The 22,022-nt window shown below is 36.6% G+C and overlaps 1 protein-coding gene across 1 annotated transcript in view; it reads left to right on the plus strand.

Annotated features, from left to right (window-relative positions):
• Positions 1 to 22,022, plus strand: part of USH2A (usherin) — a 367,116-nt gene that overhangs the window by 109,313 nt on the left and 235,781 nt on the right. The window contains exon 21 of the mRNA XM_030499989.1: positions 19,488 to 19,618. Within this exon, the coding sequence (XP_030355849.1) occupies positions 19,488 to 19,618 (131 nt within the window). The remainder of the gene's footprint in view (positions 1 to 19,487; positions 19,619 to 22,022) is intronic.

Here is a 22,022-nt window from a genome sequence, read left to right on the forward strand (position 1 = left end):
GCTATTTGCCTCACACTGCATAAGAACTTTGTGGCAGACGTAGGGACAGATTTCTCCAGAGTGACATTGAACTGCGCTAGCTATGAAATTGCCTGTTCGCTTTTCATACTCCCCTTCCTCTTTCGTTAAACGCCCGCAGAGCACTACATCAAGTAAGACAGGCTTCTGTGCACAAAATCCTTATTTGCTACATGAATTCTGTTTTAGTTGCTGAACATCATAAAATCCTTCAGGCAGATATCTTATGGGAAATATGTGTTTGTATAATTGTAGACTATATCATTATTCATCCTCTATTTGTGTATGCATTAATTTTTTTGCAGACAGCTTGGGTTTTGCATTTCCTAAACTTTGGAAGTTTACTTTTACATATGTAATTTGGTCTAAATAGTTAGTCTGAAGAGTAATTAAAAAAAAACAAACTAGTGTCATGGGGGAATCCGAGACACATCCATCATGTGGGACATTGCTGGCTAATACAGATGTCAATGGGTAAAAATCTTCAATATTCATGAAATCTCATTCTGATCTGAACTATTAGAGACACTGACTGCTGCACTAGATGATCATCTGTATGCAAAGGATAGAGCGCATGCTTTTCCACTGTGTTCTGTGTTTACTAGCAATATATATTTTCAACAGGATTTGTAAAGAGAGTTTTTACTCTAGAGGTTATAGGTTCTCCTATTTTTCTATTTAATACACCCCTTTGTTTTTCCATTTCTTTTGCTTTTTCATATTTTTCCTGTTTTAATGCTATCCACAATTTGTTTCTTGCTCCTCCCTCACCTCTTCTTGTTTTTTCTCCTGCTTTGACAATTATGATGTCCTTCATTGTTTTTCTTCTGTGCTCTTCAAGGTGTTGTCATCTTTTTCTTCATATTGCCAGGCACCAAGCAGTAGAAAACTAAGAGGCCAAGAGAAAGACTCTTCATTGTCCATTCTAGTGTCTAGCACACCATGAGAATTTGGTGACTGGGACCGATTTCATGAAAGAGCCTCCTTAGCCCCTACATTTCTAAGATGCAAAGTGTCTATGCAAATATAATTTTTCTTTGAGAATTTCACTGCCATCGTCTAGCTAACCATCCTGCAAAGAGCTATTTTGTGACATTGATAAATTTAGACTTCCATCTTTTTTATGTCAGGATAACCACACTCTTAACACATTCATATCTCTCATCCATAGGAAGACAGAACCAAAACAATTAAAACCTTTTGTTATTTAAGATTATAACAGATGTAAATTAATTCTTCAAAGTAATAAAATATTTGGCACGAAGCAAACATAAAAGATTTTCTTTTAGTTAAGAGAGAATATTTTAGAAAACTTTAATGCAACAATGGTGCCAAAGGCCTGGGAGGTAAATTTAGCGGTAAGTGCTGCTGCCATTCAAATTCTCAGACCCTGGGGAGGAAGTACCATCTGCATCTGAGTGTCAATGATTTGTTTAATAAACGCATTTCCTTAAAAAGTACATTGAACTTGCAGCATTTTAATTTGACTAAATCTTTGTTAGTTATTTTGTGTATGAACAGAGTTCCTAAAGATCCTTAGGAAACAGCACACACAATGCTTTTGACACTGTAATGACATGCTTTCTCCCATGTTACTTGCTAGTGGTTTTTCTTCACTAAGTGCATGTTTTAAAAAAACTGAACTAAAGAGAACAGCAGGTACTTGATTAGATACTGATTATATGTAGTTTGCTATTTTGACTTGTGAAGTGTAATCCCCTTCCTTGTTTCTTGTGCTGCACAACGCTGTCTTTGTTAAACTATGAAAACAAATACCTCTAAACCAAATTATTTTTCAAGTTCCTTCTCCAGAATGAGATGGGATTGCACTTTTGCAGAGTCCCTGTCTTTTCCTCAGTCTGTTCATACTTCTTATGAAATGCACTGGACTTGATAGATTATCCCTAACCTTAAATAATAGTGCAGTATAGCGACTGAGAATTCGGAAAGCCAGTGTTGGCATAACTGTTAGGATGAAAATGCAAACCTGCCAAGTGATGTTGTTGTGGTATAAGGACTATTTAATATGGTGACAGAAATGTCATATACTAAATTACTGGAGGATTCATTGAGCTTAATAGTGAATTGTTGCATGACTTTTTTTTTTTTTTTTTAAAAGAAATTCCAGATAATTATATACTGTATTGTAGAAAAGTCTCAAAAGTAACTGTATTCTCTTTCTGTCTATACCCCAAATGAGATTTGATCGAAAGTAGTTAGATCTGTGCTTACTCACTTAAGATCTATAATACCTTAAGATTAATTGGGAGCATAAATGGAGAAGCTGACAACCTGGAACCTTGACTTCTTAAAATTGCTGACCCAATTACTGCTAAGCCCTTTGCTGACATGTTAATATGTCTCTTTAAACTGGTAAATCACCACCATTTCGGTGTGTGCTAGAGTTGGTCCATTGGATGAAGGAAGATGTAAGTTTAATTTAAATAATTATTGACCTATTATGACCTTTTCATTTCACTTATACTGCTCCTCTCAAGGTAAGGAATTATATTTTTATAGTGTTGGATGGTAATCAATGTACAGGAGCTACCTTTATTGATTTAAGTGAGGCCTTTGATCTGGTAATCACCAACTATTGCTATCTAGGCTGGCCTTAACTATATTGGATGTTACTACAGTTATTTGGTTTTAAAATGTGCAGAATTTAGAATTGTAATAAGACATTGCAAGCAAAGTAAGAAAAAAAAAATATATGGAAATCCATAAGATTCCACTTTATATCTTCTTTAGAAGTTGGGAACGGAATCTTTTATACAATCCATGCCATTTTTTAGCTGGAACACCTCTTCTACAGAGACAGGCTGAGAGAGCTGCGCTTGTTCAGCCTGGAGAAGAGAAGGCTCCAGGGAGACCTTATAATAGTCTTCCAGTACCTAAAGGGGGCCAATGAGAAACCTGGAGAGGGACATTTTGCAAGGACATGTGATGACAGGGACAAGGGGGAATGGCTTTAACCTGCCAGAGGGGAGATTGCGATGAGCTCTTAGGCAGAAGGTCTTCCCTGTGAGGGTGCTGGGGCGCTGGCACAGGGTGCCCAGAGAAACTGTGGCTGCCCCATCCCTGGCAGTGTTCAAGGCCAGGTTGGACACAGGGGCTTGGAGCAACCTGGTCTGGTGGAAGGTGTCCCTGCCCGTGGCAGGGGGCTGGAACTGGATGAGCATTAAGGTCCCTTCCAACACAAACCAGTCTGGGATTATAATCAATTTTAGGTTGACAACCTAATTATTTTTTTTTTTCTTTTTGTTATTTTAATCTTATATCAAGAAACCATTCCTTTTTGGGTCAGTTTTACTTAGTGGGGAAAGCCTGGCTTTTCTTTATTTTTCTAATTTGCTACCTATATTAGAGATTTTTTGGGGGAAGGTTTAGTTCCTTGGTCTTAAGTCTGTTTTATTCAGAATTGCAAACTTCTGCTCTTCCATTTGAGGGTGGAAACTGAAATTCTTGTTCTTAATTTTTTTTTAATCCAATGTGCCCTTTTTGCACATGCATTTTGTGCCTTTTTTTTTTCTAACCAATGTTCATATTGGTGTATTAGGTAAGAGTAGTAATTGAAATATTGGACCTTTATCACAGTCTGTAGGTGATACTTGAGTATCTTCCAAAGTACAGTCATACTCAGCTAGTTTGTTCTCATCTTTTTTTTCTCACTCCTCATGTACCTACTCTTTCTTTACCTCTTCCCTAATGTTCTTCTCTGGACATGTTTTTCTTTTTTAATTTGGAAAGCCATACTAGATATGGGTTTAAACTGTCGTTAGAAAATTTGTGATCATTTTGATCTGCCCCTCTAAGGAGTTCCATGGCCTCTATCCTTCTTGCAAAAGGCAGTTCGGTCTTGCTCTTGTGAGCATTGAACTTAACAGTAGTTGTTCAGAGAGGTCACCAACATAATGAGAAGGGCACTCTTGAGAGATCTTGAACCACTTCCATGGATGGCCACGAAGATCAATATTGGGACTTTACATTTGACCTAATATTTGATGGAGCAAATGGCATGATGTGCTTGTGGCAGAGAGTGTAAATAAAGCTGCTGCATTCAGGACGTTCTGGACTTTTATTTGTTTTGGTATGTAAGCTAAAATATTGCATCTTATCCTTGCTTAAGGTCATGAAGGTGTGACCAGGTGTTATGCAGTGGCATAATCTCCTTCCTTGTCATAGGTGGAAGAAGGCAGGTGGTTGTGTGCTGCTTGTCTCTGCCCGCCTGTGCTGAAATGACTGGAACTCGGTGTTTTGAACTGTGTTCATGAAGTAGTTGATGGTAGAGTAGAACTGATAATTAAGCACAGTAGTGTTCTTTACAGTCTCCACATTTTGTGATTTCATTACCTGCAAGACCTGTTAAACTGTTCTTTTGAAATAATTTACTCTTCGTTTGTCTATTGAAAAGGCATTTTATTCTTTCATTTCATTTATGCTCTGTTTTGGGTTCATGACCCATTCTTTCTTTGTAATTTCAGAATTCTTCTGTCAGCTTTCTATATTTTTGCCTTGTTTCATATTGCTCATAGGTTTAACTGTGCAAGCACACAGTACTACAGTTAACTTAGTCCCAGCCTTGTTGTTCAGTCATGCACACTTGTTTTTCAGTCTGTTGGTCAAAGGCTAAATGAGATGATAAGTAAAGGCTGGGACTCACCAGCAGGCTTGAAAGCTTTACTTTAAGTGTTACTATGATGCCATTTTAGGACTGCAGGTGTTCAAAGTGGAGTGGCAGATATACAAGCATGGGTGAATCTTTTTGCCTCTAAATGTCTGTGGTAGGAGCTGTATTTCCAATATAGCATTTTATTTTAAAACAATGTAGGTATTAAAGTAAATAGAATCTCTGTCTGGCGACACGGCTAAGAAATAAACATAAAAATGACTCAACACTGGGGCAGGTGATCTTATACTGGGTAAAATTATGGGGTTTTTTTCCTCCTCTTTGAAAAAAAGAAAAAAATTAAATTCCTTGGAACTGCGATAAGCCTTGAAGTTATAAAGGACATTTACTTGTCTTTTGTGCTACAACTAAGGGGTTTTTTTCTCCTCTCTGGGGAACCTGCCAGACAGAGGTCTCTTTCCCCATCAGGAGAATTTTCTGTCCTGCTCAACAACATCCCGCTATATTATTCCACGTTCTTTGGGAGTGCTCTGCCAAAGCCAACAGAAAATAGAAAAGCTTTAAATATTTTCTTTATAGCAATAACTTCACACTGGTGTTTCGCACAGCTGTAAATCTTGTCTCAGATTCTTTCTGTATTAATACTTTTTGTATTAAATAGCTATGTGGGCAAAATATTAATTCATTTTACCTAGTTATGCTATAAATATGAATTATGCTATAAATACGAAGCAACATACTCTCCTGTAACAACCCTAACCCCTTGACCTTGACCTTCCTTGACCTCTATGGTATATCACATGGTGGTTTTCAGATTACAGGATGGGGTTGAGATAAAAGCTCTGTCATCTGCTTTTGGTACAGCACTGGGTATATGATAGGTATTTAATATTGATGATAAGAAAAACAGGCTGCCATGTTTCAAATTAAACCTATTGAACCAGGTCATATCCTGGATATATGTGCTCTTAGGACTATACGAGCTGATCTCGATTTCTGTCTGCCCATGAAAGTTCACCCAGCTCTCATGGGTTACCAGTTTATTAACAGTTCCCTAATACGTGTTGTAGATGGCATGTGCTAGAGTCTTTGTCACTGTGCCCCAAGGCGAAGGCACTCTGCCTGAAGATATTAGATCAGCCAATTTTATCTCTGTTTAGAAAACTGGTATTTCTATTTTCTCAAGTCTTCCAGGAAGCCAGAGTGAGCTCTTTAAGACTTTTTCCTTCCCCCCCCCCCGAGAGAGTCATGGGATATTAATCGTCTAAAGTTATTTTAGACATTTACATCACATTGCAAATATTTTTACACTGATCATATACAGTGTGCAGGGAAAAGGGAAGGCATAAGCAGAAAAAAAATCTCTTGGTCTGTCAGGTAAATTTTCAGTACAATGTATGAGCATTTAGCCACACAAGTCCCATTAATGTTAATGGTCCCAAGCTTGCTTTTATTCATCACAGCACTGATTGCACTTGGTCAGCTCTTTATCAGTTTGAAATATTGACAGTAGGAGAAGGCATTCTCTTAGCTAGGCCTGACTACTGCAGTGCTCTTTTAACTTAGTCATCCTGCAAATGCTCCTATAAATGGATTTATTTCAGCAGATCCAAAATACATCAACCAGATCATCTTACCTTGGTGCTAGCCCCTTTGCATTAGCTCCAGTTTGCAAAAGCATTGATTTTAAACATTGATCATTACTTATGAAGCACTCTGTGGTTTCGCACTATCCTATTCATTAAACTAACTTTTTTCCTGTGCTGCTGCTGAAGTCCTGTCTACCTTACTAAGAAGTCATTATTTGTTCTTGGTGGTTATTATTATGATTTAGATTAAAAACACAAGGCTATTCCCTGAAAATATGTTGGCCGCAATAACTCAAGTTTCTAAAATTCCTGCTGTGCAGCTCCACTTTTCCTTTAGTGGTTTGTATGTCTACTTCAAAATTCTTTCAGTGCTTTCTGCAAATGGTATTGTGCTTACTATAGTGATTGCAGAAGAGATTTTTCTTTTTTGGTCCTATTCTTAGAGTACTTTGTTTGGTTTGTTTGTTGGAAAAACAGGCTCTACTTTGTTTTAATTGCCAGAAAAACGGGCTTTTGGGGGGATCATGTATTCTGCTTTCTGAATATTTTTTTTTATTTTGTGAGCATTCACAACTTCTTTGGGCAGCCTGTTCCAGTGCCTCACCACCCTCACAGTAAAGAACTTCTTTATATCCAGCCTAAATCTCCCCTATTTAAGTCTGAACCCATTACCCTTCGTCCTATCGCTGCAGTCTCTGGTGAAGAGTCCTTCTCCGGCCTCCTTGTAGGCCCCCTTCAGATACTGGAAGTCTGGTAAAGTCGTCCTGACCATGAAAGTTTTGGCACTATTCAGAGTAAGTTCCTTTACGAACAATTTGCAGAGTTAATTCTTGTGTTTTGGAGGTTTTGTTCAGTATTTTTAAAAGATGAAGTGTATTGTAAAGACACTGCCTGTGCACTTTAGCTGCAAAATGTAGGTGTTTATCTCATTTTCCTTCTTTAGGATGCTTTGATCTTTCTTCTGTCTGCTTATATTTTTTTCTCTGAGATTGTTTGAATTCACTGATCCAAATATGCCAATTTGAGTTACTTATTCCAAAACCGAGTTAGATTGTGACGTTAGCATTGTTAATTTTTCTTTTTTTAAAAAAAGGATATTCCTGTGTAAACTTGGTCATGCTACTAAGCTGCATGTGCTAAGGGGAAAAAAGGAGTTGAATAGGAATCCTGGGGGAAGCAAAGATTGCATAATTGGTTTTATGCCAGACCTTCTGCCTTTCGCATAGGCAGGAAAGGGCCAGGGAAATGTCAGAGGTGGAAATAAGGGCATCGCAGTACTCCTGCAGAATTGCAAAGTGACCACCAACTGCAGCCAGCCTGAGACACGGCCAGTGGCCAAGGCTGCTTTAAGACACAAATGCCTGGTTCTTCTGGCGTTATAAACCACTGACTGAAATCTTCCTACACCTAAGACCCTCAAGACTCCTGCTGCATGTCGTGGGAGGAAATACGTTAATAGTTCACAAGCAGTCCCTCTCAAGAGCTCTTATTATGGATCAGGGCTGAGCTGGATATAAGGTTTCAGGGGGAGCCAGCATTGATAGTCCAATACTTCCTTTCTACAGCAGTTTGGAATCTGGATTAACGCAGTCCCTGTACCCAAAAGCTCTGCTCTCAGCTGCTTGATGCAGCAGCATTGTTCCTGCACTGGCATAGCTAAGAGGCTCATACTGTTCAGAGCCATTGGCCTTCCTCTAAGGCTATTTTACACTAGACATGCCTTGATGCTGCAGTCACACAGTTCACCCTGTTAGTAGCAAAACAGAGTTTAGATTGACTTTTTTTGTACAGGGTTTTTTTTTTTTTTTTTATTTAGTGTTTCTAAGTGCATCTATAATAAGGTTTTTGCATTGTTAAGGATGGAGTGATTTGTTTTCCCTTACACTGCCCTAACATTGCAACCAAAACTTTAATCAGTGTGAGTTAAATAAGCCGCCTGTCGCCTGAGTCCTCGGGTAATACAGGGGACGGATAAAAAAGGTGTCTTGGAGCTACTGTTACAGCACATGGGCAAGGATTATTGCTTTTTGTTGTTGTTTTCTTTAACAGGAGTATCTTTATGAATCATGATAATGGTAAAGATACAAAAATGGTCACCCTGGAAATAAAAGAATATGAAGTCTTAATCTTCTTAGTGATGTTGTATGGCCAATCACCCACTTGTTGATTTAATCTATTACAACATTGTAATCAATCATCATTTTCTGTGTGGCAGAAAGTCTCAGACTTTGAGAGAAAAGGCGAGGGGAAAGAATGATACAATTATCAGTGAATTTTGCAGAAGAAATCCCTGCCCATGGTAGGGGGGGTTGGAACTGGATGATCTTAAGGTTCTTTCCAACCCAAACCACTCTGTGATTCTATGAAATTTCCTTGCTACCACCATTCAGAATTAGCCAGTTGCGTATTCTGCAATCACTCATGTTTTAAGCAATAATGTAAAAATCAACACAAAGGCAGGCTACAGCCAAGTGGTCTTTAAGTCAGGAATCCCATAAGGAATTAAAATCCTGAAAAGATGGCACAGATCAATCAATAGATGCCTGGAAATATCACAATATATGGAGGTTAAATGGCATCCTGCTATCTGAAAGAAATTAAGGAAAGTATTTTCAGTATTGGCCTTATCTCTTTTTATTTAGATTAATAAAATTAGTTAAATGTTAAATCTTTACTTGTCTCTTTTGTAATAGGAACAAAAAGTTGGCAATGTCTGCCCTAAAGAGTTTACAGCCCACGTGTAAGACAGGATCAACTACACATACACAGAAGACAGTGAAGGAACATTTTATGAAAGTTATTTTTTGTAATCCTTGTGTTTTGGCAGTTTAATTCCTTGTTAGTGTTGCAGTTTAATTTACATTGGGCAAATGGAATATGGGTAATATTTAGTAAATGTTATGTGCTATAGCAAATAATTTCCTGTCATAGTTTTTTATATTCCTCACTTTGTTTGCTTCAAGATGAATCTTTAAGTTGCCCTTTGTTTAAGCCCACAGATTGAATTATATGACTATTCATATCTTTGAAATGTCTTTATTCATACTTATTTCTGGATCACTTTTTCTTCTGATTGCCACCAAAGGATGTAGATCAGAATTATACTTAGTTTCCCCCAAGTATTTATTAAAGTCAGGAGAAAATCATGAACTCCTTATCATTCATGGAAAAGCACTGAAACACTAACAGATACCACTGCTGGTGCTGCTTTGTGTATCTGTCGACTTATTACTGGATGCACACTGAAAACCTTAGCTCAGATCCTCATCTGAGGAGCAGCTAGCACATCTGGGTACAAGGAAGATGTTACCTCTGCGTGCCACTACTGCCAGCATTGTTATGTACCATCCCAGTCTCCCAGGTAGGTGACTACACACAGGACTTAATATCTGGCTTTATCACCTCCAAGGTGTATTGGTCACATTAGCTGTATTACTTGATGTACTACAGGAGTTTTTCCACATCCACCACATACCACTGTACTGCTTTCTTAAAAAACAGAGAAAAGGGATGCTTTGAGTTGTATTTATCACTCTGGAAGTATTTCATAGTGTGTGATTATTCAGCTGATGATGGATAAATGTGATTTCATGACCATGCTAGTTTTGCTTTATGCTTCTGTGTGTGCTCAACTCTTACAGTGAGTGCAGGAGTTTGATTCTTGCTAATAAGCCAGGCTACAGATCAATGGATTGGTGAATGGGTTAAGAGCAGCCCTGAAGAGAAGGATTTGGGTGTGTTGGTTGACGAGAAGCTCGGCACAACCAGCACATGCGCTTGCAACCATATCCTGGGCTGTATCAAAAGAACCTAAATCTCCCCTCTTTCAGTTTAAAACTAATCTCCCTTGTCCTATCACTATATACCCTTGTAAAAAAGGGTATAGAAAGCCCTTCTCCGGCTTTCTTGTAGCCCCTTTATGCACTGGGAGCTGCTCTAAGGTCTCCCCTTAGGGAGCTTTCTCTTTTCCAGGCTAAACCAGCCCAGCTCTCTCAGCCTGGCTCCAGAGCAGAGCTGCTCCAGCCCTTGCAGCATCTCCGTGGCGTCCTCTGGACTTGCTCCAACAACTCCATGTCCCTCTTGTGTTGTTGCCTCAGAGCTGGATGCAGGACTGCAGTGGGCTCTCACTAGAGCAGAGGGGGAAAATCACCTCCCTTGACCTGCTGGTCACACTGCTGGGGATGCAGCCCAAGATGTGGTTGGCTTTCTGGGTTGCAATGATTATTCCATCAAAATCCTTTTGTGAACTTAGTTCCTGCAAAGAAAACCAGTTTTAGGCTTCCTCTGGAAAAAGTCATTATGTCAAAAAGAGTCAGGGGAAATACTGCCAGAAATATTACCATACGAAAGTAGTCTATTCCTCTCGGTTAACTCTTAATTTGTCAGTTTTGTTGCAGTTTATTGGTCTACCTTAAAACTCTGCATTTGCTTGGATCTGTTGTTGGGTTTTTTTTTTTGCAGTTCTACCATGACTAGCATTTGTTGCTGAGTTTGTAACTTGAAGCTATGTTTTTTGCTGAGTGTTTGCTCTGTGGTGGTGTATTTCTGTCTGAAGGGTTTTTTTTCCCTCCTTGTTAGATTTCCATTTTTGTCCTATAGCATTCCTCAAGACACTCATTAACTTATTTTAGTTATTCTTCTGTTCCATATGTACACTATCTAATCAATAACCTTCACTTGCTTCAGAATTTCCACCTTATTGTGCTTCCAGCTTCTGTGATGCAGCGTGATAGAATTCTTCCTTGGCTAGGGCACTGTTGTCTAAATTTGCTGTGTTTCAGATCATTACACTGACTTTAATTTTGATGTATTTGCGTTTTACTCAGTTTTAGTCATAGTCTTTTTCCTTGATCAGTTAAATTACTCTCTGTGCAGTGTTACATTTGTACTACTGCTGGAAATACTAACTAAAGGCTTATAATTGAAGTGCTATTTACAACTACTGACCTGCAGCTCGTTTCTGATTTCACTGTGATGTTGACCTTTTATAGATTGCACCCTTGTAAATCTTTGAAGTGATTCTTCTTGTCATCATATTTCTAGTAATTATGATTTGCATTGCATTAACACATAGAAGCCTCTCCCACCTTACCCTTTTTTTCTTTGCATAAGATGACCTTTTTTTATGCACTAATTCACATATGGGTAACAGAATACGGTTCTTTTGCTAAAGGATTTATCCTGAAATGAAGATGAATGCTCACCTCTATTCATACTTTAAATACTATAGTTTGAATTAATGGAATTACTCATAAAAGATTCCTGGTCCTAGAAACTATTATCTTCCTTTTCTGAGAAAAACAGTGTCTGTTGAACTTCTTCCTAGCGTATGCAAAGATAAATAAATAAAGATTACAGGTATTATTTGAGAGATGCCGTATTTGAGTAAAATTTTCTCAATTTTGTTCAGGTTGGGTACTAACATCAAATAAAACATTACTTGAGTATTGGGCTGGTGTTTCCTCTTTGTTCATATTTCACTTCCATATAAAGAGCAATACAGAAACAAGCTTGCAGATGATGCTTACCCCAAGCCAGACTTAACTCCCAGAGTTTCAAGTTTACTGTTATTTCTGCTCTGAAAAAATAACACTGGTTGGATGGATGCTTGTTATATGCTTACCCCATGTGCACAAGTGGAAGACAGTGAATTCTGTTCCTAGACTTGCTTAAATTAATTTGAGTCAGTATATTAGTTTCTTTAATGATTGTATAGCTTTAGTCTGTGTAGACAACTGGATGTTGACTCTAAAGGCAGAGGAATGCTAACAGATAATGGTATCATCTGAATCTCAGTATTAGGTTTCACCCTTATATGTGTTTTTTCTGAGGTCTTCATTTATTTGCTTATATAACTCTAGGTAGGCAGACTGTCCAGCTCCTTTTGGTTCTTGCTAAGCTCTCAGATACTTCTTGTGTCAATGTTTTGCAGATTGTCCTAATTATGTTTCTCTTCTCACTAGGAGAAAGTAAAGTGCCTGTGAAAAGGTAAATCTTTGCCTTAAACTTCTTTCCTTTTACTTCCCTTGAATGCTGTCTTGTTTGTGTGTTGGTAAGCTGCTCCGCTCCCCATCTGCCTTTCCTGGACAACCTCAAATGATTGGATTCTGTCGTCTTCCTTGTGCACTAAGTGCAGCACTCCAGTCTTTTTCACTTTGTCTTCATAGGAGAGTATTCTCATGCCATGATCAATCTTGCTTTTAGCAGTTTTTTTTTTGTTTGTTTTTTTGTTCTATTACTTCGTATAAATATAAAATCTTTAATGTATAACATGGTTTATTTATTTTGTTCTGTGATGTAAGAACTAATTGGACAGGTCTGGAATGGCCCAGTTAATTCTAAACTGCAACTATTGGTGTGCAAAGTAATAGTAATACAGGCTGCTCTTAAAGAAAGTCTTGTGACATTTTGCGTAATATGCAGTATTTGAGAAGGCTAAACTAATACCCTTTTTTTGGATGTATTAGTGTTTCTAAAATGTCAGTAAATACCTAGTGTCTAGGTAATTTTTATGAATACATGTGAACATTTTTGCTGATTTTATGTATATTTTAAGGCTATGGAGAATAAAACGGTCATGAATTTTTCAAACATTACAGAACCTTACACATGTGATATTGTCCACCATTCTTCAGGAAGGAATATGGAGGCAGGGGGTTTAAATGGTGGCTCTTGGGTGACATACCTCCATCACTGGCTGAGTACAGACTCCTAATTTTGAATCTCTTGATTTAACCGCTAGGTATTACACTATTCCTTAAAAAAAACATCACTCTAAGTGAGGGGATAAAGTGCTACTAATACATCAAATCTTATCAAATGCCTTTAAACTTATCTTAGCTTTCCTTTCACCAAGATTTGCTGTAAATCTTTCTTACTAGGGAGTAGTAGGACTTGTGTCCTTGCTAAAAGGAGAAGATTGATTTACTGTATTCATATGGAACCAGCAGCTTCCTATGAGTATGCAATAATGAATTGGAATATCCTGTAGCTTTTACCCCTGTGTAACACTTTGAGAGACCTTAAACATTGGAACGTGTTACAGAAGTCCATTTGATAGAAACTTATAAATGTGTGTCTTCTGCATAGAATAACAGCATAACAAATCTTGTAGTGTGTGCAATATTCTTACTCTTCAAATACTCTAATTGATTGTTCATTGGGCTCAGTCAGCCAAAAGTGGAGAGAAACTTTGTACAGACATCATTAGTTTTTCTCCATTTAAAGATTAATCATGAAGAGCTCTGGCTCTTTAATTCTGTAATTTGTATATTTAATGGGCTGCTGCAGAATCTATGACAGTAATTAGCATAGCCTGAAAACTCATTAATACGCAACAACATGATTAATGCAGCATTAATGCAAACATGACTGAAGTTATTTGGGTTATGTAGTAAGAAGATTAAAGCTAAAATGTCCTGTTTGTTTTACCAGTAGTGGGTATAATGGGGTAGCAAGCAAAATAAGAAAAAACAGGTATCAGATTTGTCATTTTAGTGTAAAAGAAATACTCAGTTCTCATCAAGAGGATTTGGGGTTTTGCCCAATAGCTGCTTTCTACAAGAGGTGTTACATATTTCCCTTTCATTCACTCATCATTTTCTGTGTTTATGCTTGTTCAAGCTTTTAGTTTGACTTAGTTTTTTGGCAGTTTGAACTGTTATGATTGTATGGAAAAAAAGCCTTCCAATTGTGTCATTCTGAATAAAGTTAGACCTTTTCAAAATAACGGGGTTTTGTACAGTCTTATTTTAAAAACAATAGAGTTTTAGCTTCTCCTGCCTTTACTATCATCACAAGAGAAAAGGGGCTGCTGACCTGCAATTGGATACTCCAGTTACAGTTTGGTAAAAGTTTGGGATTTTTTCTTTGTATGTTTGCATGTACAAATATATATGTGTGTGTACATATATATGTGGACATACATATGACTTATAAGTATGTATTTTAAATTTCTACTAAAAAACTAAAGCAACTTAAAATTGGACAGTATATACTTCATCAATGGAATTACTAACTCAGCGTAACCTTTGTGATGATGAACTTCAAAAGTATTTTCAAACACATTAAGGTATAGTAAAAAAAAAATAGGAGTCTGTTCCTGTATCGAAGGCAATGAAAGATATTGGACAGATTTGGGAAGAATGCTTTCCAGCTTGTCGTCTCAATAAAATACAGAAAGCTATAGAACATCACAGAGTGTGAAGAATTTGCATTCAGCAGAGGATGTTCACGAGTATGTCCAGGAAAGTGTCCTCTGAGTTCCTTATTTTGCTCTAATTCCACTGTCTATTACATGAAATTGCTCCAAATACTGATCTGTTTTTGTGAAGTCTCCCTTCTTATTTTTTTTGAAAGGTGCATTTTCTTATTAAATACTTTTTAAAATGTGTTTTAGCTATTGTAATGACATGTAGCATACAGAATCACTCTCACAACAACTAAGTACTGAGAGACAACAACAACTAAATATTAATTGAATGGAAGTGTATAGTACTGAGAGTTTTAGTCCCCATCTAAAAAAACCTAGTTTTATAATTTCTGGAGGGGAATGTACTTTGATTAGACAAAAGCATTTGTACATAATATTAAGTAAGTGCTTAACTGTTGTCATCCTGAAGGGACTGCTGAGAGCCTAATGCTGTGGTCAGAATTCTATAGACAATTTCTATTCATTTTAGTTTGTGTTATGTGAAAATACGGGCTTTAGTAAGGATAAAGAGAGAGCTTTCTTTGCCAAGAAGTTGCTGTTAATTTGATTGGAATGTACAATTATATAATTATTTACACCATTTCATACAATGGTATAAGTAGAATGCAAATGCAAATCATGTTTGTACGATTCTGGGAGAAATTGCACTGAAAATGGACGTGCTTCACAGATTATGCAAAGTTCATTTCTAATAATGCTTTGTGATATTCCAGATATTAGGCAGGTTTTTCCAGTAATGTACACTGTTTTTTGTTTAGGATTTTCTAATTCCACAAAGAAAATGTCCATAACATGCTAGGGTATCTAATTATTATTCTTTCTTTTTAAGTTTATGCGTATGGGTTGAGATTTGATGTATTGATGAAAATTAAACTAGTATTATTATTCCTAAGTGCGTATAGGTTGAAAATACATTTATGTGGCTGTTCTTGATGCTTTTTGGACAGATTTGTTCATGTGGTTGTACATAGGTTTTGGTGAAGGGGCATGGGACTTTTGAGGCTTGTGGCAACTGCTATGTATTTAATGAGTCTAATAACTTTTATTTGTTGGATATTTTGAATTGGACTCTTAACAGCCAGTTGTAAAGAATGATACTTTACAGGTATTTTAGCTGAGTGCATAGGTCAAAGAGATTGTTTTTAAGTAGGTCACTGCTGAAATCTCTCAGCTTTTATTGCAAAAAATGTCTTTGATTACCTTGCCTCTCTGAATCTCTCTTGCCTTCTCTCCTCAGCTCCTCTTCCCCAAAATTTCAAAAAGTTGAAATACATTGAGTACTATACATGGTTTTGTATTTTGCAATGCCAATTAAAAAGATAAAATTGAAATTCAGTTAAATTGTAAAGCAAAACGTCTTTACTCTTAGTGAATAGTTTTTTAGTCAAACAAAACCTATCTTAAAGTTTTTATTCTGCAAGAAAAAATGTTTAACATTAGTCGGAAATGAATTTTGTTGCTGTAGTAATTATAAATTATTAGTATATGCTATGCTAATCTGGGAGCTGCTCTAATTTATTAATATTTCCCCCCAACTACCAAATGCCTCTTCTAAACTCAAAATAATCCCGTGTGCTCTGTAAGCTTTCTTTTGGCAAAAACCACAGCCAGCTTCTCAAGAGCACATTTGTTGCCTGTTAAATACTTCTGTGCAGATCTTGTAAGCCACATTGAATTGTGATAGAAGAATTTGGATCCAGATGTGAATCTTGAGTCCGAATCTGAAATGTTGCTGAAGTTCTCAGACTTGCTAAACTTACATAACAGAGGCAAAGAGGTGCTCCATATGCTTTTTCTGTATTAGGTTAAAAATCTGGGTTCTGACTCATCTGACATTATAGTAATAGGACATCTTTTCACTTTTAAAATCAGCCTTTTGCTAAAAGGAGCTCTTAAAACTGTGTGCTCTCACAGGGTAACAGGCTGATACTGCTTCTCAGTTGAATGCCTTTAGAATGCCTGCATTGGTCACTCACATCCCTATTCCTCTACTAAACTGGCTGTGCCATCTTTGAAAATAGGATAAAAATCCAATCACCGTCTACTACTGCATAAGTTGAAACTGTGTAGATCCTGACAGAAGGTCAATCTTCCTTAACGTGCTTTGGGATACTTTAAAACATTAATACGAATAGTAGTAATTTATTGTCCTTTTATTACTATCTATTCTTTTTTCTTTTATGTTCACTGTACAGACTGCTTGTATTATGTTTTGTACAATGCCATTACAATTAAAGAAAAATTCAATTACAGAAATCGAAGTAATTTCATTATTTATAATTAAATGACTTCTGACACCTTGTCCAACTACAGCTATAATTTGAAATGGAATTAAAGATTTTATTTCCATGGCATACATGAATGTTTAATTTGTAGTTGAATTTCCTGTTGGTTTTTACCCCAGAAATTACAGCCAACTCCTTGTAGACCAATCATTTTTGTCACATAAACAGTCCTGTTAGGTGGATTCTTGAGTTGCAGTTCAAGATTCAGCTGATTAAAAGTACATTCCTTCTATGCCCTACAGATGGTCATGCTTCCCATCTAAGATTCAGTAGTGCGGCTGCAATGCAGTTTTTGTATATGAAAAATAGCAGAAGTAATTGTAATATCACTATTTTATTTATGTTTCTGTTTATCTGTCATATTTAACATTGAAGTTAAAACTTTAGACATCCATACTGAAATAGTAGACACAGGTCTTTGAGAAACTTTCTTGCAAAATACCCTCCCTTCCTGAATGGGATTTCTAGCTATGTTTGTTCTGACCATGAGGTCCAACCTGGGTCTTGAGAAATCTTTTCGGATTACTTTTTCTTATTTAGTATGTATCTGTGAAAAATATGAATTTCACAAGTTTTTATCTTCCAGTGAAAATATTATCTATGGGGATATGTTTGCTTAATATTTGGTTTCTCCATTGCACTCACTTCTAGAAATACAAGAAAATATTAATACTGAAAGTACTTGTCTATGAACTTCTTTCTCTCATGAGAAACTCCAAAGATATCTGAACTTAATGGAGGCAGAGTCCTTTTCTGAATTAGATAATATGTGACAGATGAATTCAGAAGAAATTACTTTATGGGCTATGACTGAAAACAATGGTTGCTTACTCATCAATACTTTATATGAAGCTGTGGCAGCTCTACAGGCAGAAATTCAGGTTTGTAAGCCTTTTCAATATCCGCAGAAGGAAGTAAGCTTCTGCATAACATTTGAAAACTTTTGCAGTTACTTCAGTATTACTGTTATGAACCACTGAATTTATATTTTCTAAACCGACATTATAAAATATTGGTGCTTTTGCAGAAACTCAATTATGAGGGGTTGAAACTAGGTGATCTTAAGGTCTTTTCCAACCCTGACTATTCTATGATTCTGTGTTGTCTATGTTTGTCCTTCTGAAGTAGGTGTGAGGTGGGGTCCTCTGGTTCTCAGAAATGTCTTTTGGCAGCTTGATAAAAGTACCGGCAGCTTGTTAAAGTAACAGCCTCTACAGGAGATGTTGCAGGTAGAGATACCTGAGTCCTCTAAGTACAGCAATAGTGGTTATTTCTGAGCCAGGCAAAGCTATGCTTTTCCTGAAGTATGAACACTGTTGAGCTTTTACTTACTGGGCGTTACCTGTGTACAACTGCTTTTTGCAGGTATTTGAATAGCATGACTGATTTTCACTGCCTAGAGAATATGTTTCATATCTGTGAGTGTATTGTGATTTGCATGAAAACATTTATGTGATTAAGAAATGGGGTCAAAGGATATTTCTTATGGGTATAGGTAAGGAACAAGTGCGATCTAGTATGAATGGACATCAGAATTATGATTTCTGATATTTTTAGAATATAAATGCTGTCTGCAAGAAAAGCTTTTGTCACTTACTGTATTCTGCCTGACAAAGTAGTGAAAATGCATGTGAAAAGGCTGAATACTTTGAAGTTGGGCAAACCCCAATAAATTACCCTGTTCTGTAGAAAGCATTTTACACAGAATGTGTCATGGAAGTGCCTGGTATAGGTAGATGTTGCTATTGCTGCCTTTTCATTTCCCTTTCCAAGTATGTTTTTTCCCTGTGTGTATGGTTTTGTAATTTCTTTTCTTGTTTCTGTAAGGTGATGTTTCAAAAGACAGCTTAAGAGAAGGTGCTGTAGTCATAAACGATTGGTGGTTATCCGAAACTTGTTTACTCATCATTATACTTCTTGAAATTGTATAGTCACTTCATGAATTGTTTCATTAATTTGTTCTCAGATAGTTACTGAGGAAGTTTATACACTGGACAACAATATTCCAGTATTTAAAAGCTGTTTAGCTTGTTTTGATAGATCTGTGGTATCTTTTTGTGGAGAAAAGTAATTTAAAAAACATACTGGTTTTTCCTTGTATGTCATTTGAATGACATTTCATGTGCTGAGACAATATTTTATCAGAAGTCAAATGGAGGATTATTGATAATGATCTGGAAAGTTCTTAATTAAGCTTAGTTCATCCATTATTCCTTGGGATATTTCCAATTTTTGCTAAAACCTGTTATTTTCCAGGTGTTCTTTGTGCACTTAGATATATGAATTTATAAAAGAATATGTGTAGAAATATTCCTATCTTTTGGAACCAAACCCCCACTATTCTTCTTAGAAATCCTTTCATGCACAACCCTCATTCCTACTTTACCAGTGGAAATATTAAGTGGCAAGTGAAAATCCACATGTAAAATATCAAATATTAGAATAGTATGCTAATATCTGAATTACATTTTTCTTAAGAAAGAAGTTGCTAAACAGCATAAGTCACAACTACATACATTTTTTTACAGGATGGTAAGGGCTCTGAAATCCCAGGTATTTTCCTCAAGGGCTGATTCAATCTGGATTAGTAAAATTTCCCCTGTAATGATTAGTGAGGGTTTTAGGTGAAGAAAAGTTTGATGGTTTTGCTTTGCCATGTTACTGTTTGTAAAACAACATTTTGTTTGTGATCTTTGTTAGAATGCATGAGAACGCCTTTTGGCATTAACCGTCCATTTGCTTTTTCTTACCAGGTATTAAAGTGAAATTTAGAACCCAGGAACCTGATGGTTTGATTTTTTTCTCTGCATCACCCGGGAATCAGGAAGAATACATTGCACTTCAGCTGAGGAGTGGGCGTCCTTACTTTCTTTTTGATCCACAGGTACAACAAAAGACAGAATTCTATAAAATTAGCTTATATTATTCATTTCAGTTCTTTATTATTCATTTCACTTCTTTATATTGTTATCCTCTTTGTTTTTTGTTGTTTTTTAATTGATACAAGTTAATTTGCCTTTCAGAACCCTTGGGTAACTGGAGATTTTGGGGAGAGAAATGCTGAAACACTAAAGCCTTGCTCATTTTTTATTACGTTTGCCACAATTCATGACTTCATTTTTTCCTTTCCTTTCTATGGGTTCAGGTTTTTCGTCAGTACCACCAAACACCACCTAACAGCCTTAAGTACCAAGATTTCAAAGGTGGACAGAACTAGGTTTTGAATTAGCAAATAATGGTTACATATATTTAATTATTTTTAAGCCTCCCATCTTGAGACTTTGTCATTTCCTTCCAAAATCAGTGTGTTGACATTAATGTAATACATATTGTCTCTCTCTTCTAGTAATAATGACCATAGAAAAGACATAAATAGAGGGAAATATTATCAAATAATTAAAATGAAAAATTAAAAATAAGGCCACGTGCCCTGCATTTCTGTGTGCATATTTCCTGTTTGCTCTGCACCCCAAACTCGGATCTTCTCAGGGAATAGAAAAGTATTACAGGCTTACTTATATTTCATAAATATGCAAGAAACTGGGTTTTCTAATGTTACTGTCAGAATGTGGTGTATAAATCCATATATGTGCATCTTTTTTGTAAGGTTACTGCTGCCTCAGTGTTTCTGGAAGCCCTGGTTGCTCTATCAACTACACCTTCTGTGACACCTCATTGTCTAATTATGTGATTGGCGTTGTGTCTACTGCTCTGGGGGGTTGAACAGAAATGCTTAATGGTATAAACTGGTGGGGATTTATTGATTTGATGATCCACTGTTAACCTTTGCTTCGTGAGCTCTGCCGTGGTCCAGTCACTGGTGCTCCGTGACCATGCGGAGGTTTTGTGCAGGAGTGAAGACCATCTCCAGCTTTGGACAATCTGTAAAGAAGGCATGGTGCTGTGCAGAGGCTAGTGGGTATTTGATCCCCATGCTAGAAAACATTAAATGTGCTTCTGACCCCAAGATATAAATTTCTGTCATTTCCACTGAATTTACGCACAGGCTTTATCTTTTCCTTGCTGCAAACTGAATCAATGTGTACTTCCATTTTTTGAGACTACGCTTAACATAGTCATTAATGTTGCCCTCATCTGCATTTTAATAGGTCTCTCTTCTCTCTTGTACACTTACACCTTCACTTAGCTAAAAAGGAATTTTTACTTCCTTTGCAAAATCTTTCTAGGTGTAATAGTTTGATTTATTTTTATTTAGTTGTTTGTTTTAATGGGAATAGATATCTTTTAACTAGAATTTTAGTGCTTCAAGTAATATTCCTAGCCCTCCTTGCAGATTTGCTCCTTCTGACGTAGCTTCATGTCAACTAGGTTGGACTCATTCCCCAGGAGATGTTGCATTTGTTTGGATTCACAGTATTAAGGGGGTGGGGAGGAGGTGGGACAGATGGGATAGTGGCTGCTTTGGGGCTTTTCTTTTTTGTTTCTTCATTCTGCCCTTTTTCTTTTCATTTTTTTCCCCTTTAACTGTAAAAAATGCACATCTTGTCCATATTCAGTTCCTAGACCACCTCAGTGCAGCTAATATAGCAATAATTACTATCTTGAATTTTAACAAATTGTTTATGACTATATTTTTGTTTTTCTTTGTTTCATTTGAATCAGACAACTCTGTCCCATACTGATTTTTAGGATCATCACTTCCGTATTTTTCCTTCTTCTTATAAAGTCTAAAATAGCCTATATTACTGTTTCAGTGGCTGTTCATAGAAATGCAAACAATCTGTCATTCAAGACATTCAGGAATAGTATAGGTCTTAACATTTATTTACTATCTATCTTGAAAGCTAATGCTTTCTAGTTTCTCATTAATAATGTGCAAGAGATTCCTGTGCATTCTCAGATACAGAAGTAGTGTACTGTGGCCCACATCAATATATTTCTTGTAGTATCCTTTTCAAAAACTCTTACCTGTGAAAATTCAGTTACCAAAATTTTTCAGTCATCTGTATCCTTAATATTCTGTGCTACCTCACTATCTTCACCTTTGTTTCTATGTTTGTTTGTTTCTTTTGCCGTTATTTGCTGTAGGATACCTATCCTCTAAGGTCAGGTATCATGTTCTGTAACAGCATTTCTTAATCTTTTGTTTGGGCATCGCAGTTCGCATTCATGTGCAAATGCTTTAATTACTACTGACATCATGTGGTTTCTTAACTAGGTTATATTCATTGTTTTCTCTAATCATGTTTATGGCATATATGAGAAGCGTTTGTGGCCCTGCCTTTGTGCTTTCTCTTAAAAATTGCAAACATTCCTTCTGATGACAA

The sequence above is a fragment of the Strigops habroptila genome, chromosome 10 (genome assembly GCF_004027225.2).
Source record: "Strigops habroptila isolate Jane chromosome 10, bStrHab1.2.pri, whole genome shotgun sequence".
In the NCBI taxonomy this organism is placed as follows: Eukaryota; Metazoa; Chordata; class Aves; order Psittaciformes; family Psittacidae; genus Strigops; species Strigops habroptila.